Below are 20,346 nucleotides of genomic sequence, written 5' to 3'. Positions count from 1 at the left end.
AGGTATGTATAACAATACAATGCTTTTCTTGGTAACACAGTACAGTATAATAAATGCAATATTGCGCTTCAGTACTTATTGGGTAGCCACTTTATGGAGGTGCCTTGACACATCAGTATGGTACGTTAATAGCTCTTGCCTAACTAAACTGTGGAGATACTTTAATGAAACATCGTTATGTTTCATGCCCTGTTGTCTTTCAAGGAGCAACATGGTGATGATTTGTGTGACTCTCACTGCTTGTCACCACACTGGTGCCCGTAGTTGTGCCTAGAGATCCTGTAATATGGAAGATTGGCCCCAGTTTGGTTCTTTATCCACCCATGTCCTGTAGATACAGTATTTGAATGCTGGAAGCATTCAAATATACAGTTCAAGCCTCAGGAAATAATTGTACGTGGATCTAGACTCATAATTGTGGATTTCTCCAGTCTCTTACAATACAGTGTCTCAAAACTTGCCCTTTTTCTTTCTTCCACAGCTCATACCACAGTCTCACCCTCAGTGAAATGCAAAAATTCTTATGCTGTGCTTGACTTCATTTTATTTTCCACTTCCTGCCTGGTTTCTACACTGCATGGCAGTCTTTGCTTTCTCTCTTGCTGACAAAGTGACGAGAGTGCTCTAGAAGTTTTTACTGGATGAAATTTTAGAAGATTTTAGTATAGACTGACCCAGTGATGTGACTGCATGAATAGTGAGTCAAGCGTTGCCTAGTTAGTTTGCAGTTTAGAATAAGCACATCAGTTTTTCAATCAATTAGTAACCCTCAAGCCATGTTTCCTCCTGTCCCAGTTTGAGATGACGAAGGCAGATTAGTTTTTCAGTTACTTTGCTCATGCACTTCTCATAACTTTTCCTATTTGTTCCTTCTGCTGTCTTCAGCATCATTTCAGTGGACTGGTAATATTTTTTCCTGCAAGGAGTTACACAGTATGTGACCTGTTTAATCCAATCCCTTCACACCAAATAATATGTGTAATGTTTTAGTTGCACATTAGTATGAATGGGATATAAACAGCATCTCAGTGAGCAGTTATTATGTTTTCCATATTTTGTGCTGTGCTGAACTAAAGTACCTTATGCTCATCAAATCTTGGTAAAAATTCTTTAAACAAAACAGTTAGGAGATATCCTAATGCATGAGAAGTATTACCAATGCATTTGCTTACAAAAAAGGAGTGATAATGATAATAGTTGTGTCATCAGTAAATTAAAAAAGCAGCATTCATGTATGTACTGCAAACAAGAAAAAAAAGTTACTGTCATTGAAATGAATTTTTTAAAAATGTGATTACATTATAGCATGTTCTTTAACTTGATTTTATGTGGAGTGTTGGTTAATACAAAAGTAAATTACTGTTGCTTTATACTAAACTTGAAATCAACCTTGTGTATCCATTATTAAACCATTTGCACTGAAATAATTCAGCTAACTATATATTCTCCATATGGCTATCCTACTAGTATGTGCAGGCTACAATTTATCACAGTCAGCCCATGTGATCTTCCATATTGTTGCAGTGAAAGTCTCGGTTATGTTTCAGTTCCATCCTACTCACCTGTGCTGTCACTTGAGGCCCCATCAGTAGTCCACTGAAACCTGATACTCTCCTCCTTCCCTCCCTGCTACCCTCCTGCTCATGTTTCTTTCCCTTTACCTCCCATTTTCTCTACTTCTCTTCCCCTCTCCCTGTCCCTTCCCTCCCTCTGGTTACAACAGGTCTAGGAGGGGTTGGCCAGGCAGTGTGACAGCCCCACTTCCCCACACCCCTTCACCTCTGTCCTCACTCCAGTGGCATCTGGGAGTTATAGTGATGTAGTGGTTTTAGGTGGAAGAAGGGAAGGGTTGTGATGTTAAGGACTATCTGTTAATGCATTAGGAGATATGCATGATGTTTTATCACTTTTGTAGAGTAAGAGTCCAATAATAGTTAAAGCATTGATTACCAGTAAATGCTTTAAATCATTTTTATATGTTGCAGCCATAAATCACTACTTCCAAGTTACTAGATACACATGCATATAAGATCATAATTACCTGTGTATGTTTATGTAAATTATTAATAATAAATGCAGTAATATATATATGCAACCTGTAAAATGGCACTTGGAAACCTTGTTGGGATACAAAACATGTTTGAGAAGTCACCACTAGTGTAGCCTTGTTCCCTGTGTGAGTGATCCCCTTCACCATTCACCAGATCTTTCCAAATAGCAAGCAAATAATTATCTGACTTGGCTTCACCATAACTAATGTTATGTAAGTTTTACTATCAGATGGACTTTCGTAAAGACTTGGCATTTAATCCCTGTGAGTTGATTTAGTACAATGAGAAGATCATTCCGTGACTGGCTTATCATATTTGGTGGCCACCGGATAGCCAAAGTCCTTAAGAGTGTGAGTATGTTCCAGAATTGTGATGTAGAAGTATTAGTAAGTACACCAGTGCATACATTTAACCAGTAAGTTGCACGCATCCCTTGCTCTATGCCTTTTACTTTGTTCAAAGCTCCTTTTTATTGATAAGCTGAACTAACAGCATATGCTCTTCATATGAATTGTATGAATAGCAAGCCTCTACATCAAAAGTGCAAAGAAAAAAAATATATATGTATATACATATATATATATATTTATGGAACGTATTTGACCTGAACAGTGTAATTTTATACAGAGTAGATGCAAACCTCTTATGAATTATGAAATAAGTACATTATAATAACATTTTTTTTTTCTAAATTAATTTGACAAAGAAGTTGATGTACATTTACCACATAAGAATTTTTTTTACTGATGGAAGCATAAAGAAATTTTTATTTGATGCATCAGCTATTCTTCCTTTCCCATGATCAACAGCATTATTGATAGAACTGTTATAGTACTTGCAGGAGATAAACATTTACCTTACCCTTTGTTCTTAACAGCACTTTCTTTGTAGAAATGCTTGACATAATTTTGGATGCAGCATGATTCAGATTCTTATAATACCCATAGAAAGTAATTAATTACACTCTCTAACTAAATAGTGAATCACTAAGTGATGAAATAATGTCACCATCTGTTCCAAGGGCAGGCAGGGCAAGGTTAACATACAAACTCTGTGCCATCTGAATTAATGATAGCTGTGAATGTAGACTGCCAATACTTTGTAGTCCAAGGTGTGACTGTATTTGTAGTTGTTAAACCTGTTTCGGCATCTCATAAAAACATGCTTGCACAAAATACACCCCCGTCCTTAAATAGTTGATGAAGTGACTGAAGCACTTTCCGGTCTAGTGGCAAATCAAGCACGCCTGTAGTGGCTTGCCTGCCAACACATTTTTCCATCTGCTGTATTTCATAGTCTAGTTTTTGTTATTGTGATTGCTGACATTTGCTTATGATATCCAAGGCAAATAGTTAGTACCAGAACACTGGTCCTTTATCCTTCTTTTACTAGATAATCAAATTCTTCCTAGTGTCTGTTTTTACCATTTTTACATGTTTTATCATAATGAGACTTTTTGTAGTTGTCCGAGTGTTACCCTGGTTTAAGCTTAAGTTTATAGTAATTTAAGTAAACATTTTAGGAGTTTAAGAATGTAAGCGTAATGGGTTCCTCCTACATACTACTTTATGGCTTTTATTGTTTGTTTTTCTTTCACATTTTGATGTGTGTTTGCTTTCATTATTTTATTGTAAAATGTTATGTTTATGATTTAGTAAATAAAATTTTATTTAGATTTAAGTATATTACAGTATATACTCCTTTAAGACCATATTATCATTTGATTTTCGTATTATAACATTCATTACACTACATGCTTGAGATATTATCAGAATTTTATTTTATCCTATGTCCTTGCACATTATGTCTTTGGGTTTTATCTCTAGTTTTTATTTATGCTTTCTGTTGTTGGCAACATTGTCATATTACTGTATTGCAATCATTGACACTGGTTTGTGTGTGTGTGTGTGTGTGTGTGTGTGTGTGTGTGTGTGTGTGTGTGTGTGTACTATACATGTTGTCACCATATCACCATTTATTCAGCCTGTTTTTTTTAACACAAGGATATTTTTTGCTTACATCATTTATTCCTTCAAACACTTCTGATTATGTATACTTTACGGTACTTCTGCAGTATATGGAAACCTGACATTTTTCATCATTTGAACATCCACTCATCTTTGGTTTATATTCATGTCTTCTTGTCCTGCCATCTTCTTTCCCAAAAGATTCTGTGTGTCCAGTTTTCCAGTCCTCTAATTGTTTTATATGCTGTATTCAAATCTTGCCTCTGTCTCCTCACTTAATGATGATAACTTTAGCTTCTCCAGCCTCTCCTTATAGGACAGCTCTCTCCAGTTTTAGTGTCACCCTTGTGACCATCATCTGTATCTTTTCCAGGTCATTAACCTATTCTTTAAATGTGCTGACCACACTGCTGTTATATATTCTGTTCAGTCATAATCATGGGCACTCTTATCTTTCTCAGCATCTCCGTCATATAATTAAAAGCCACTCCAATGTTGACCAACATTTTGTATACCCTCCAGTGATCTTGTCATAATACTTTTCCAGTGTTAGTTTATTCTTTATGGTTGCTCATAGGTCTTTCTCTATTTTTGCCATATTAATCCTTTCTTTTGCAGTTTGATGCTTATAACATGGTCTTTTGTTTTTTTCTTCCACTTCTGACATGATGCATTTTTTCATTTATTTTTTGTTTGAAGTCTATTTCCAAAATTGGTTCCAGTAAAGCAAATTGTCGTGCAGCTCACTGCAAAATGTCTTCATCTAGGATGAATTTCATAATTTTTGAATCATCTACAATCATATTCAGTTGGGTACTCAACCTTGCTGACATGTCATTTACTGTACATGTATATCAAAAACATAAAAGGAGCCAACACTGAACCTTAAGGCACTCCACTAGTCACTCTCCTCCATTGAGGATACGGGCTCTTATAACTGTTCTCATGTCCTTTCTCAGCAAATTGTGTGTGTGTGTGTGTGTGTGTGTGTGTGTGCACTTTATTTTGTTTTTCAGGGTATTCACATACGTATTTACATTTAGAATTATTGGTTTATCCTTTTTACTGGAATTTTTTTGGGGGTTTTTATGAGCTTTTTGTTTGCAGCTTTCACCAATAACATAATCATATCATTACATATCATACCAGAGTATGAGAGCATTATGGTCAGATTTATCAGGAATAGCAGTTTTAAATACTGCGTATTATTTAGTTCACAGCAGTGAAAAATATGATAAATTGTGAACAACAGTGAAATTTTTAGAATTTATGTTAAGGGAAACTTCTGTTGCATTAAATTATAACACAATGTAAATGTAATAACTTACTTATGTTTATTACCGTTGTGCAGAAGTAGTTTTCAGGCCATTTGTGTGAAAGAATAGTAGGTGGTTATTGTAGTTTTTCCTTTCTGCGTCATACCATAAATGCTTCATTCTGTTCATTCTGTTCAGTTGTTAAAGATACACTTGAAATATGCATGTACATTTGCATTCTTTTGTTTCATTTACATACATGTTTTTGTTCTTCATGGATAGAATTGTTAGATTGGTATATTTTTCCATGGGCACATTTTGCAAAACATGTACATTATCATATACTTTTTTCCCTCTCGTGTAATTTTCAGTGTTAGTACTGTATCACATTATAGTCCCCCTATAATAGTCCTTCCTTCTGTCCATATATAATCTCTGCTTATGATATGCAACTCCTCCTCTTCATCACATGGTATGAATTATGAATTTTGTAATGTGTAAGTGATAAGCTTTTAAGACCCTTCACTCTGATGATGTATATTGTATTTTACATGTACCATCTCCAAACGATTTTCCATCAGCATGGAAAAACCTTTCATGTTCTATAAATTTATAAAGGCTATACAGTATCTAGCCTCTCCAGTTCAGCAAATCTCTATGTAGGTGAAGAGAATTGGCAAGGGATAATACATATAAAATACAAATTACATACTTGTAGTGGAGGAGTTAAAATTTTCTTTTGATTCCATATGGTACATTTTCTCCATTTGATACTTAAATCTTTGATTCTTTGAAATATTGTGCTGTCAATCTTCCTTTTATGTCCTTTCTCATATTATCACAATTTTTATCACAGTTTCTTGACTTCTGTCTTTCCTAAAGTACCATATCATTCCATATATAATCTTGCAAATTTGTCTTTCATGTCTTGGTCTCCCCCCAGTATCTTTACCCTAATTCCATGTATGTATGTATTTACCTTGCTCATGATCATCATAATCATCGTCCTCATAATTTTTCCGCTTCTTTTCAAAAGAGTAAATTATGATTCATACTTTAGTTTTTCATAAATTTGTCTATCTATTGCCAGATGCCTTAATCCCGTAAGGGGTGGCCACAAACAAATCGCCTGCATGTCGCCCTGTTCCCCACCGTTTCACTGCCCTGCTCCCGGCTCACTCCCCCCTCTCTAATACATTTGCTTACATATAAAGGATTCCTCATGGCATTCTTAGTCTCCAGCGTTTAGCACGCTTACAAACTCCTTTTTCCTTACATGAGTAAAATTAATCCTCAGTATAGTTTGTGACCATAAGATATGCTGTAAATATCCTTACTTCCATCCATTGATAAATAAATTTCATACTTCACGTTTCCATTATTACTGATAGTGCAGTATCCAGTCTAGTACATCTCATGTTTACCAGCTGATACATTTCAGCTGGTTTTGCTTTTGAATTTTCATTTTCCTTACATCTTACAGATAATGTTGAACGTTTGGACTCAGTTCTCTGGTCTGTATTAACCCGTACCACATTAGTGACATAGATCTACATCCCCCTCTTAAAATGCCAGTGACATAGATCTATGTCCTGCAGCACTGAGAAGTCAATGCAAGCAGTTAAAGTAAAATGGAAGATAATAACGTATCTCACTAATATGATGAGATGTTTCTCCACTATGCTTACAACACTGATTTAGCAGTGCAGGAGACGAGTGACAGTCTTCACAGGCTGACAGCCACTCTATTCTTTCAGTGACCTTGAAGATTTCAGAAGCTGATTGGCACCAACCTGGCTCGATTCAACCAACTTTCTGGCTTTGATGATTGCCTTTATGTTTGCCAGGGATCTTTTATTGATGTATTAAACCCATTTAGCCAGAAAAAAAAAAAAAAAAAAAAATCAAAATCTGCTCACAGTCACAGCTGCTCTGCACTCTCAATAACCTCAAAGATTTCAGAGGTAGAGTGGCACCAACCAGACTCGATTCAACCAATTTTCTGGCTCTAGTAATTACTTTTATTAGTGCCAGGGATCTTATATTGATTTATTAAACCCATTTAGCCAGGGGGAAAAAAAAAATCCAAAATCGGCCAACGTAGAGGGGTATCTTTTTTTTTTTTCTCTCACTAGCGTGGTATGGGTTAAATACCTTCATAACTTAAGCTGCATACCTAATCTCCCAATCTGACATCAAAACTGAAGTTCACCATTCCCCCAAAATCTCGTGTCTACCCATTATAATCTCTACCATCATAATTGCTCTTTGCTGTTAAAGTTTTATAAATTTATTATATTCTCAGTTCCTCTCTGTTCACTTTGTGGCATTGTTTATCATACATTGTTTCTCATCAGACATTTTCATACCGGCATTTGTTGAACCTTCTCATTCATTATTCCTCCGACCACCTTAGCTCCAACACTTAGATAAATTATTCATTGATAGTTTTACACACACTTCAACCACACCTGTAGAGAGGTGCAGTTACTACCTTTATCTGTTTTACTTGTATGGGTCTGTCTATTCAGACTCCATGATATTTTCTTCAGAGACATTTGATTATGCACTCTTTCTCATATCACATTTCATAATTTCATTGTAAAGACAGCTACCTTTCATTTATCAAATATATCATAATCATCCTTCAGTTTGGCCATTATTTTATTTTTGTACATATTTCTGTGCTTTTGGTTTGTAATGCTGACCAGTTTCCTCTACTTGTCATATCTCCTTTGTCAGTACAGTATTTCTTTTTATTTCTTGGCATGCCATTTGACGTATAAAAATTCTTTCATATTCATCTCTCATTTGTTTCCCCATCTTTTCTCATTTTGCCACATTCATTGAACCTCTTTCCAATACAGTTTACCATCAACAAAGAAATTCACATTTATTTTTCTTCCATACTCCTCGCTAGCCCTTATTTTTCTGCATTAATCTCTTAACATCCTTCTTATTCTCACTGTATTCTTTTTTCATCCAAACTCTTGTATTGCATGTACCTCAACCTGTTCCTTCTTGTCAACTGCTCTCTCTGTTTCCATATCTCATCATGCTGTGCTTGGTATTGTAAATGATACTGAAAAATATAGATTGTCCTATCATTTATATCATTGCTTAAATCTTAGTGTTTTCTCTTAAAGTGCACATCAGTCTACTGACTCTCTTCATTTCTGTCAACCCATCCTTTGTTATATCCACTACCAGACTCATTTTTAATTTGTCTTTTTCCTTCAGAATCTTCATACTCCTTAAAAACCTCCTTTGCCTTACCCTTGTGTTTCTTTCCTGTGACTTGTTGTTTTAATTTGTTAATACCTGTTTCTTTTCAGTCATGTCCTTTCTTTCTTTCTCCCCCATTTCCTTCTGTACAGCCCCCAACTGACATTTCATGCCTCCCACAGCCGGGAATTACGGACTTAAAACGACAGGAGATCCAGGCTAGTATCAACAAACCTTTGGGGCGTCGCCAGACCACTGAAGACTCAGATGCAGATCTCGATGATGAACGATATGAGCAGGGTCGTATTGAGACTAAGAAGGGTGTGGAGGTGAGTTGATGGCAAAGCAGTCCACAAAATGGTTAGCTGAAATAAATAAGGATGATATACATTAGGGTTAATTATATAATTTAGAATAGGTTAGTGAGGTATACGTCTAAATAATGTACAAGTACTTGGCTGTATATACTGTGCATGCAGTGGATTCGCCTAATCTGTGGCAATTAGGGAGCGGTACCTACCTGTGGTTTTTGAAATCCGCGGTTTACAAAGTTAAGAACCAATGGGAAAAAAGGATATTTAGTCTGGACCCTAGTGGAACCCCTCTACAGCACCTTACATACACCTAACTAGCCAACAGCAAACACAAACAGACAATCTTAGAAATATTCAGTGCATATATTTAACTGAGAAGAGCCTTCTTGGACCCCATCTGGGTCGAACGTTGCCTTGTGGGGTTGGGGCTGTCCATAACAGAGCCCAGGGAGAAGTAACCTTGACAAAAAAAAAAAAGGCCAGGTAGTGCTCAGAACTCATGAGAGAACACACGTAATTGGTGGTTGGCAGAACAGGAGGTAAAATAAACATAGCAGCTGTAGTGTGCACACTTGCGACCAGGTCCGTGCTGTGATTGGCTGCTGGGTCTAGGTTGTCTGTGATTGGCTAGCAGCTGTGGAGTACATCATGGGTGCCCGGATATTATAAATCTCCTCAGAAATGAGCCACTCTGGAACCTAGGAACCGTGTTTTTCGATTTTTATCCATGGAATAAAAAAAATAGGGACTGGTTGGGCAAAGTATCGCTGATTACAAATCCGCGGATTACAGATACGCAGATTAGACTAATCCACTGTGTAGCTGTTAAGGGATTAATGAGGATCTCAAATAAATGTTTCCTTAAAAAGAAAAAACAAAAAGCATTATGTAGGTATATGGTATGGTTGCTGGTGTGGAAAAATTTGAAAAAGCATTGAACATTTGTTTTGTACCGTTATGTATTGTAAATCCTCATGGGTAGGTATGAATTTTAGGCTCGGTGATAATTTTTCCCATAAGATAATCCAAAGAATATTGTTTTAGTAAAGGACGTGTCTCGTGCCACAGTGCAGCATACAGTTTGTTACCCATTGTTTGACACAGATTGATCGAGCCAGCGCTGGGGCCATGCGGCGCACCAAAGCAGAGAAAGCAGCTGACACCGAGGAGGAAGATGAGTTTGGCTACACCATGAGTAAGTACCCATTTCTTGTACAGAGTCATTATGTAGTACATTTTTCCAAGATGGATTGAAAAGTGCCAAATCTTTTTATTTTTGAAGTGGAGGATTCGCTTCAACAAATGAAGTAAAGATAGATGTTGATACGTCATTCATTAGTTATTGCCTGTTATGTAAGATTTTGCTGTTCATAATGTGCAGTGACTGCTGACAGGTAAGTCCTCTTTGCATTTTGTATTGTTTCATTTTAAAATCTGGAAAACTAGACGTCTCCACTGAGTGACAAGAGATTATCAAAAATAACCTTCATTTGTGCTGGCCAGGATTTAGTCGTTTAGTCAGGAAGGAGTGGTTATAGTGAGAGAGGGAGTATGTTTAAATCAAAATCATGTGTAACCTTTATATGGTTAGTAGGTACGAACTGATAGGGTGGAAACAAATGATAAAATATATAAGAATATATGCTTTGCAGCTTCTTAAATGTCTGCAATGGCTGAGTTTTGAACCCAGGTTACACACAGGGCACACATTGATCAAGAGGCAAATGCAGAAGTCATTGACCTGTTTTGGCTCTGCACTGGTCCTCAGTACAGTTATTAGTTTTACCATTTCACTTACTTTTCTATCACTTTGGGGATGTGCATTTACTGAACATCATCTAGGATACTTTTGAGTTGTCATAAAAAATTGTTGAGAAAGAATAGATGGTGCTGCAGACTTCATTTGTTTTGTTATACTGAAGTTAATGCTGAGGTACTAAATGTTCACTTTGCTTTCAAAGTAAGTGATGCAAGAATGGGTAATGATGTATAGACTATAGAGAATGTGGCGTGAGTGTATGCATTGCAAAATTTGTGTGAAAGATATTGATGAATTGAAGACAGGAGAGTGTGAAGATACTTGAAATTGATATAAGTGAAGTGGGAAGAGTGGGAGGATATTTGAAGTTAATGAGTTGAAGGGGAAGGAGTGGGAGGATACTTGAAAATAATGAACTGAAAAGGGAAGAGTGGGAGGGTAGTTCAAATTAATGAATTGAAGAGGGAAGGCTGGGAGGATATTTTTCATGCTAGCGGCAAAAGTTAGTTCAGTGTTATTGTTGTTGTTGTCAAACAAACCCAGTCTGTATGGCTGAGTAGACCCCTCTACTGTAGGCAAGCAATCGCCCCTGCCAAGCTGTCATGTACAGTGAACTGATGGTCCCTTGTGGCAGACAAAGCCACACTATAATGAGGCACACGGAAGGGTGTGGAAGTTTGGTTCGTGGATGGGTACTGCATTTGTTTCTCTTCACCAAGTTAACAGGGACACCATAGTAAGCTTACATCACCCTGTTATTTGGTTATATGATTACTACCCAGCATTATACACTAAATGATTTACTGGGTTACAGGAAACCATTAAGTTTGTCATTCAGTTTAGAGTACCCCTAAGTGGAGAGAAAGTTAATAAAAGGACAGGAAAGATGAGAAAAATAGAAAAACAATAATAAAGGAGAAGAAAGTTGTAAGCAGTTTTGTATTGAGCGGGTGGACAGGTTACCACCACCTATCATCCTGTATTACTGAGATGCAGAAAGATACGTGTATATGAGTGAAGAACTATTTGGTGGATAAGTGTGAAGTAGGAAGAGTGAAAACTTTTGTAAATTCTCATCTAAGATGGTTTTTCAATATACAGTAGAGGTATCATTTTGAATACATCAGCCGTTTCATTACATTTTTTTTTTTTTTACTATCTCTGAGCAGTTTTATTCAGCCCAGGGAGACGTTTCTAAATGGTGGGGATAGATATAACCTTCTTTAACCCCATCAGTTTGAGGTGTCTGCTAGGGTGAATAAATTGCCAAGTGGTAGCATGAATTAAATAGATGTTGGTGTACATTGGAGGTCAGTGTTAAGCCCCTTATTGTTAATCGTAGTGCTTGAACAGCGAGAGAGAGAGAGAGAGAGAGAGAGAGAGAGAGAGAGAATTACTGTATTCAGTTCTCCGCACTCTTCCATCAATTAGTACTATCCCATTTCTCCCACCCTTCCTAAGGACATTTGGTTGTCTCTATGATTCCGTTTTCCCTTGGCAATCTTTGCACTCTGTATTCCTTAATCAAGCGCTCCCTTGTTGTGTTTATTACCTTCATTTTCATTTTGTTTTTCGTTCTTCCCCTTTTTCCATTTTTTTTTATTTAGTTTTTTATCGTGTTTATGCTTTCCCTCTTTCATTCCTTCCATCTTCACTTCCTTCCTCCATTTGAACCATCTTTTTTTCTATCCATTATGTTTTCCTTTTTTATTTCAACCCTTTGTACTTCTTCCCTTCCCTTCTTGTTGTTTCTCTTATCTTTCTTTCCCATTTCTTTCCATCCTTCCTTCTGCATTACCAATCTCTTCACAGGTCTGAACATCATCTTTCTTCAAGCTGTTTTCATTTTCTTTCTCTTTCTTATTTTCCTTCTTTTTTCTCTCTTTTTCATTGTTTCCTTTCTTCACTGCATGTCATTATTTCCTCTCTCTCTCTTTCTTTCCTTCCTTCATGAACTCCATCCATCCACAGTACACTCCCACCACGAGCCTGAGTACAGTATCATGCTTTTTGCCCTGCCTGTACTCAGATCTCCCGGGAAGATTAATATGTGCCAGAATGGAAGATTTATTCAGATGAGATTTAGCAGACGCATGATAACCACCATATTATTCTGCCTCTTTGCATCTTGTGTTGATGGCTGCTGTCTTTTCTCATTTCTCATTTTGAGGTCATTTTTCATGCCAGTATTTTGCCTCCATGCTTCTTTTTTTACCTTATTTTGCTCCCATTCTTTTTTCCTTTTATATATTTTGCTTCCCTGCTTCTCTTTATTTCATTGACTTCTCCCCCGTAATTTTTCTAAGTTTCATCGTTGTTACTGGTTGCTTTCTTTCCTCATGTCTCCACTTATGCTTTTTTTTTTTTTCTTTCTTTTTTTTCTGTTTTATTTTACTTTTCATTCTCTGTTCATCTGCTTATCATTACTCATACTGGTCTTTGTTTTCCATCTCATTCTTCCTCCTTCCCAGGGGTTCCTCCCATCTCACATATCTCTTTATCATGATTTTATTTTGTTTCTCATATATGTTCTTTTTAGTCCTCTCTTTTTTTTTTTTTTTTTTTTTTTAATATGTGTTCGACTCCGGGTATTGACTTCACAGCCTGCTCCCAAGGCCCACTAGTCCTCCTACGTACCATACACCTCTACATGTCACCACTTCGGCGCTAACACCCACCGTCCATATTGAATACATGCTAGGGCTGTCTCATACAGGACTGGTGTATTGGTATTAGCGGGGGTATTTTTACGACATTTCGGTGGATCTTCTGGTAGATCAGTAAAGTCTGATTTTTTATTAAATTCAAATCCTTAAACTGTTCCCCGCCCCAGCGGGGATTTGAACCTGGGTCCGGTAGGACTACAGGCCACCTCTCTACAGACTGAGCCACCGCCTCCCTGTTGTTTTGCTCCCTCCTTTTTCCTCTTTTATTTTTCTTAAATACTTTGATGCTGTTCCTTGTCTTTGTTCCATTATTACTTTGCTCATCTTTGTTGCTGTTTATACTGGTTCCATGCTGCTGTGGAAATTGTCCACTTGCCGTAATTTCTTCTCATGCTTTTCATCCCATATTTTGCTTTTGCTTTATTAATTTTGATCTGCTTCCATCTTGCGTTGCCGTCATAATTATCATCCTTATGTTTTCAACCTCTTTCATCCTCGTATCGTGGAGTTTATATTTTCTTCCTTTTTTCTCTTTCTTTTTAGCTAATTCTTCTTGTGTATGTACCTCATGTTTCCTTTCTTTCTCACATCACTTTATATCCATCCTTTTTGCTTTTCCTTTGTTATGATTTCTCTTGTACATTCTCCCTTCTTTTTCTTTATTCCCCCCACTCCTTTCTCTTTCATCTTCACTTTTAATTTTTCTTCTTTACTCTTCTTGTTCTTCCTCTTCTTTACTCCTTGTTTGCTATGCCTCCACTTTTTCACTCTTTATATCTTTTTTCCTTTATCTCTCCCGTCGCATTTTACCTACAATCTCTTTATCCTTCACGCTCGGTATTCCTGACAATTTATTCACGTATTCAGCTTATATTTTAATGGTCTTCCTCATCTTCCCTCTTCATCTTTTTATTCTTCCTCTCCTTTATGCCTCAGACTTTTCATTCATCCAGTTTCTACTCCACCTCTCTTAGTTTTTAATATCAATAAATTTTCTCACTTTCTCATATTCCCACACATTTAATTTCCTTCGGACAGATATTACTCTCATCCTCCAATCTTTGACTCATTTTTCATCTCACCCCTCCTTCACTGTTAATGTTGCTCTCTCTCTCTCTCTCTCTCTCTCTCTGTATTGGCCCTTCTCTATTTATTTACTTATCTATTTTATGTATGTATAGCAAAGACGTCACGATAAGGCATTTCTCTTCTCCAAAATCTTCTCTTAACATCTCTTCTCTTTTCACTTATTTTAAGTGCCCTCTTTCCCCCCCCCCCGTCTCTCTCTCTCTCTCTCTCTCTCTCTCTCTCTCCCAGGTCATTTCTACCAGTCCTCAGTTTCTTTTACCTCCACAGAACGCACGAGTTAATCCTTAAGTGTTTGGGGAGAGAGAGAGTGAGAGGGGAGGGAGAGAAGGGAAGGAGGGTAGGAGGGAGAAAGTGGGATAGGGGGAGGAAGGGACGGGGGGGGGAAGTAAAGTTAGAAAAAAGGAAGGAGGGTAAAGGAGGGAAGGAAGGAAGGAAGGTAGGTAGGAAAGAGAAGGTGGGAGAGAAGGAGGGAGGGAGGTAAAGTTGGAAAAAGGGAGGGAGGGTAGGGGTCTTGTGGGAGGGAGGTAATGAGTGGGTGAGAGAGATAAGGAGGGAAGGGATGGTGGGGGAGGAGGGAAGGGATGCTGATGGTATAGGGGAGGGAGAATTGAGTGGAGGGAGGAGAAAGTATGGGAAGGGAGATAGGAAACTGTGTGTGTGTGTGTGTGTGTGTGTGTGTGTGTGTGTGTGTGTGTGAGAGAGAGAGAGAGAGAGAGAGAGAGAGAGAGAGAGAGAGAGAGAGAGGAATGGATGAGAGGCGAGGTATTAAAGAGAGAGATTAAGAAAGAAAATAGAAATTATAAAGGACCGAACTGAAGGAGCATTAGAGGGCAGCTTGAGCTTTTGGTGGAGAGAGAGAGAGAGAGAGAGAGAGAGAGAGAGGGGTGGTTGGCTGAGGGAGAAAAAATCAACGCTGGTGAAGGGAACTTAAGAGAGAGAGAGAGAGAGAGAGATCCATAAAGGGCCTGAGTGAAAGAGGAGGGCGAGCAGAGTGACCATTAAGGGGTAGGCTAGGTCACGCACGAGAGAGAGAGAGAGAGAGAGAAAGAGAGAGAGAGAGAGGAAAGTTGTAAGTAGAGCAAAACGTAAAAGAGGAAAAAAAAAGGGAGAAACATTAATAAGCAGAAAGCACTCAGATTGCATAGTCCCGCGAAAACTAGGGAAATTTAAGATATATTGATGTAATTCCTCTTTCTACCAGACGAATACTTTTACGGTCTCAGATGGTTAGTCAGCGTTACGGTCTCGGTCTGCTCAATTTCAGAATCTCAGCGTAGTGCATACCTCCGCCAGCGTCATTGATATTTATTATTTATCCACGAATTCGGATCCAGGTCTCCCACAAAATATAATCAACGCTTCCTCAACCCACTACTCATCTGTACATCAAACTTCATTACAGTCCTATACCCATTTTTTTGATATATCTTCAACACAGAGACGGACGGAGACAGACGAAGGTGAATGCATAACCTCCTGCTTCGTCGGCGAATGTAAAAGGAAGGAGAGAAATGCGTAATAAAGGAATAAGTTGGGGTGCAAAAAATAAAGTCGGTGGTAGCGTAGAGCGCAAGAAGAGACGCGAACTGATAAGAGGATAAATATGTGACACAGGAGGAAAGTTTGTGTTTAAGAAAATATGTTGATGGCAGAGAGGAAGGTAAAAAGAGAGAAGCGAAATAAAAGGAAGAGAGAGAGAGAGAGAGAGGATTAAGGAGTGTGAAAGAAGAAAGGAGTTGAAAGAGAAAGGAGATGAAGAAACAAGAGTTGAAAGAGTAAGAAGGTAAAAGAAGAAAGAGTAGGAGGGTAAAGAAGAGAGGTGGAAGAGTAGGAAGGTGAAAGAGGAAAGAGTAGGAAGGAAAAGAAGAGTGGAGGAAGATTAGGAAGGTGGAAAGGAAAGAGTAGGAAGGTAAAGAAGAGAGGTGGAAGAGTAGGAAAGTGAAAGAGGAAAGAGTAGGAAGGAAAAGAAGAGTGGAAGAAGATTAGGAATCCTAGGTGGAGACGAAAGAGTAGGAAGGTAAAGAAGAGAGGTGGAAGAGTAGGAAAGTGAAAGAGGAAAGAGTAGGAAGGAAAAGAAGAGTGTTGGAAGGAAAGAGTAGGAAGGTAAAGAAGAGAGGCGGAAGAGTAGGAAGGTGGAGAGGAAAGAGTTGAAAGCGTATGAAGGCGAAGAAGAAGTCGACGAAATTGCGGAGGAGAGATGGAAATATTTCAGACAAGAGTGATGTCTGGGTGTCTTGTGTTGGAACTCTGCCCACGACCACCACGACCACCACTACTACCACAACTACCACAACCATTACGCTTATCACACTTCATACTGTCACCTTACAAGTCATCCAGGCTCGTCATACTAAGTCAAATCATAGTACCCCCTACCCACTACCCCTACCACAACAACCAAAACACCCACAGCTACCACTACCACCACGACGTATACAACCGCAACTATCACTACCACTGCGACCACTGCTACCACTACCATTACATACCACACTTCTTACTACTACCATAACCTACTATTCATTACTACCATTATCAGCTACAACAATCCCTTCAGCACGATGACCTATCTTCTCCACCGCCAAACCGCTTCTCACCTTCAGTTCTCGTAAGGAAGTGGTAAGAAGCAAGTTCCCTCAGTCCCCTTCCGTTCTTCTTGGTCTTTAATTTGAATAAAATCGTCTGGGGGTCGTAAGAAGAGAGAAAAAGTCCACGGTCTGAAGGTGTTACTACGACTACTACCACAACTAAAATTGCCACCACCTCTGCCACTACCAACACCACTGCTATCACTACACAACTACCAACACCACAACCATCACTACACCACCACTACCAACACACACTACCCCTATGGCTAAAGACTACTACTATAACTACCTCTTTCACGACCACCACCACTACGACTATCGCCAAAGACTAGCACTTGCGACTATCTCACCAGCACGACTACGACAAACCATTGCTACCACCACCGAGAGAACCATAACTACTATCCTCAATAATACGGGATAGATGCGAGATAAAATTTCCTATCGCTATATGACTGGAGGATTTGGGAACGAAGGATGTGGATGGGAGGGAACACGGGATAACTTAGAGAGAGAGAGAGAGAGAGAGAGAGAGAGAGAGAGAGAGAGAGAATTACGTTAACTGGGTAAAATCAACAGAGGAATGCACAACACACACCAATGTAAACGAAACATGTTGAATTTTGAGGTGTGTCTGAAATCCCCCCCTGCTGTGTGTATATTCGCGACGAGATTATGTTTATCCATTTAATATTTACCGTTAGAGTATAATTATCGGATATTTACGAGCGCATCAGTGTTTGTTAGCATAAAAATTGAATAAATACGTGAGTTGTTATTGAATGAGGACCCGCGCTGATGGCAATGCTGGAGAGTTGCCAGGTCTCGGCAGCCCATTGCTCAGGCCGTGTATTTTATTTCCATTATCATTTTTTTGTATCTTTTATATTTTTTCCGGGTGTTTGGAGCTTGATTGATGGGGAGAGATGTGGGGTAATTTCCGAGGGACTAGTTTTTACGGCGATTAACGAGGGTTGTTTGTATGGTATGATTTAAATGGGAGAATGGGGTTTTATATTTCAATGTAATGGATCGGGGAGGGAAAATAATGATTGAAAAACAGTTGTTGTTGTGTACTAGAAGGCTGTGAAATGATACTGAATTTTGAAAAAAAAAGTGAAGGAAAATAAAAAAATGAAAATGCACGTAACAGTAGGCCTAAATAGTACAAGGCTGTGAAATGATAGTGAATTGTGAAAAAAAAAAATGAAGGAAAATGGAAAGGCACATTACGATGAAAATGGGAGAGAAAGAAGATGGGGGAGACATGCCACAAGGAATGTTACGTACGGTAATGAAGAAGGAATTAAAAAAAAAGTATATATATTAGAAAACAAGGTAGAAGTAGAGAATGTTGATGTTTTTCGGCTTAATATTGAATGTTAGGGGAAGTTTATACGAGTTGTTACGTATTCTAGGTAAATAAAAACAGAAGAAAAATGGAGGTATGGATTGGTAAGATCAGTGCTGAATGGGAGCGAGTATTAGGATTGTTACCTGTATTTTTTCAAGGTGCAGAAATTAATTAAGAAATGGAGGTAGGAATTTGACTTTTTAGAGTTTACAGAAAGAAAATTTTAGACGGTTTTTATATTACCGTTTGCAGATGAATAGGGGTAAGGAGCACTATGAAGGAGCAGCATCAAGGTACAGTATCAATAAGTATAACATATGCAAAGGTTTATTGAGCAGAAAAGACATACTGTATATATTAGTAAGCACTGAGTTAAGAGATGAATCCAGCTAGAGTGTACCTTTGTGCTAGTAAATATGAGGGAAATGGATGGTCAGGGTAGGTGATTTTGGAGAAGTACAGGAATGTATCAATTAAAGGAGACAGGGATGAACATGAGCAGGAATTTTTCTGGGGGGAAGATAGAACTGAAGACCAGAAGCCCGCAAGAGAGAGAGAGAGAGAGAGAGAGAGAGAGAGGAGCGAAGGATGTGTAAAAAAGAGGAACATGGCATAGGTGTAAAAAAAAACTACCGGTACCTGGATGTGATTTGTTTTTATACTTTTGTTTACATATTTTTCTTGCTTCCTCTCTCTCTCTCTCTCTCTCTCTCTCTCTCTCTCTCTCTCTCTCTCTCTCTCTCTCTTCTGTATTATTTCATCACTCTTTTCCAGTCAATTTTTTCATCGTTCTTTTTCAGATTTCCTCGTTTTCCTTTTTCCTCCTTAGCCTCCTAGTTATATTCCTCTTCTTATTTATCTCTTTTTTTACCTGTTCTCCTCTTCTTCCTCTTCTCTTTTCCAGTCTTCCTCTCGTCCTCCTTCTTGTCTTTCTTATTTCTCCCTTTTTCTCATTTCTTCTTCCCCCATTCTTCATTTTCCCTTCCCCTCCACTCTCTCTCTCCTCCCTCCACTCTCACTCCCTCTCCTCCCTCCACTCTCACTCCCTCTCCTCCCACCCACTCCTCCTCTCCCTCCCTCTCTAAGTGTAGCTCAAGACTCTCCTCTCTCTTACTCTTTCACTCCCCCTCTTTCACTTTGCCTCTCCAACTCACTCTTACTGCATCTTCTAAGGTATTCCTCTCTCTCTCCCCGTCGTCACCTTTCACGTATCTTACATCCTTTCATGCTCTCTTCCTTTCCCTCATGCTTCTTCATTCCCCCTTCCTTTTTCCTTCACCTTTTTTTTCTTTTATTCCAGTTCATCTTATTCTTTTTCTTATCTCTGCGCCCTGTTCCTGTAATCTCTCTCAATTTTATCTTTTTTCTGTCGTGCTCTCTTCCTCTCAGTCTCTTTCTGCCTCCTCTCTTTCTCTTCTCTGTTCATTTCTCCTGATTATTGCATTTTGTGTTTCGAACCATTTTCTCTCTGCTCTCCCTTTCTTGTGTTTCATTTTCTCTCTCTCTCTCTCTCTCTCTCTCTCTCTCTCTCTCTCTCTCTCTCTCTCGGTCCTCTTTTCATGTCTTTCTACAGCAGTATTTTTTTCTTCTCGCTTTACCGCCTCATATTTTCTCTCTCATTTCCTCCCATGCTCTCTTCCTCATTTCCCTTTCCTCTCGTCTTTTTCATTTCCCCTCACGACTTTATGTCCCGTTGTTTTCCCTCGTGTTTCTGCCGTCTCTCTCTCTCTCTCTCTCTCTCTCTCTCTCTCTCTCTCTCAATTCCACTGTATTTTCTCATTTTTTTTTCATCTTCCTCCTCGTTCCTCTGGCCTCATCTTTTCTACACACCATTAAGCTTTCATTCTCTCATCCTACGCTCCTTACCCTCTCCCATTTTCCTTTCATTTCTCCTTTATTTCATTTTCCATCCTTTTCTTTTCCTCACATCTTTTCATTGACCCCGTGACTTATCTACTTCCCCCCCCCTCTCTCTCTCTCTCTCTCTCTCTCTCTCTCTCTCTCTCTCTCTCTCTCTCTCTCATCCATTGCCCACTTCTTGTTCCTTCTAACCATATATATTTTTTTCCCTCTC

The 20,346-nt window shown here is 38.5% G+C and overlaps 1 protein-coding gene across 1 annotated transcript in view; it reads left to right on the top strand.

Annotated features, from left to right (window-relative positions):
* Positions 1 to 20,346, top strand: part of LOC145404710 (multiple PDZ domain protein-like) — a 1,044,659-nt gene that overhangs the window by 717,413 nt on the left and 306,900 nt on the right. The window contains exons 33-34 of the mRNA XM_080276264.1: positions 8,682 to 8,828; positions 9,918 to 10,008. Of these exons, the coding sequence (XP_080132390.1) occupies positions 8,682 to 8,828; positions 9,918 to 10,008 (238 nt within the window). The remainder of the gene's footprint in view (positions 1 to 8,681; positions 8,829 to 9,917; positions 10,009 to 20,346) is intronic.

This window comes from Coenobita brevimanus, chromosome 7 (assembly GCF_032717465.1).
Source record: "Coenobita brevimanus isolate Jiangsu-jjx chromosome 7, ASM3271746v2, whole genome shotgun sequence".
Lineage (NCBI taxonomy): Eukaryota > Metazoa > Arthropoda > Malacostraca > Decapoda > Coenobitidae > Coenobita > Coenobita brevimanus.
Note: the sequence above shows the minus strand (reverse complement) of the source record. Positions and strands in the feature narration are given on the sequence as shown.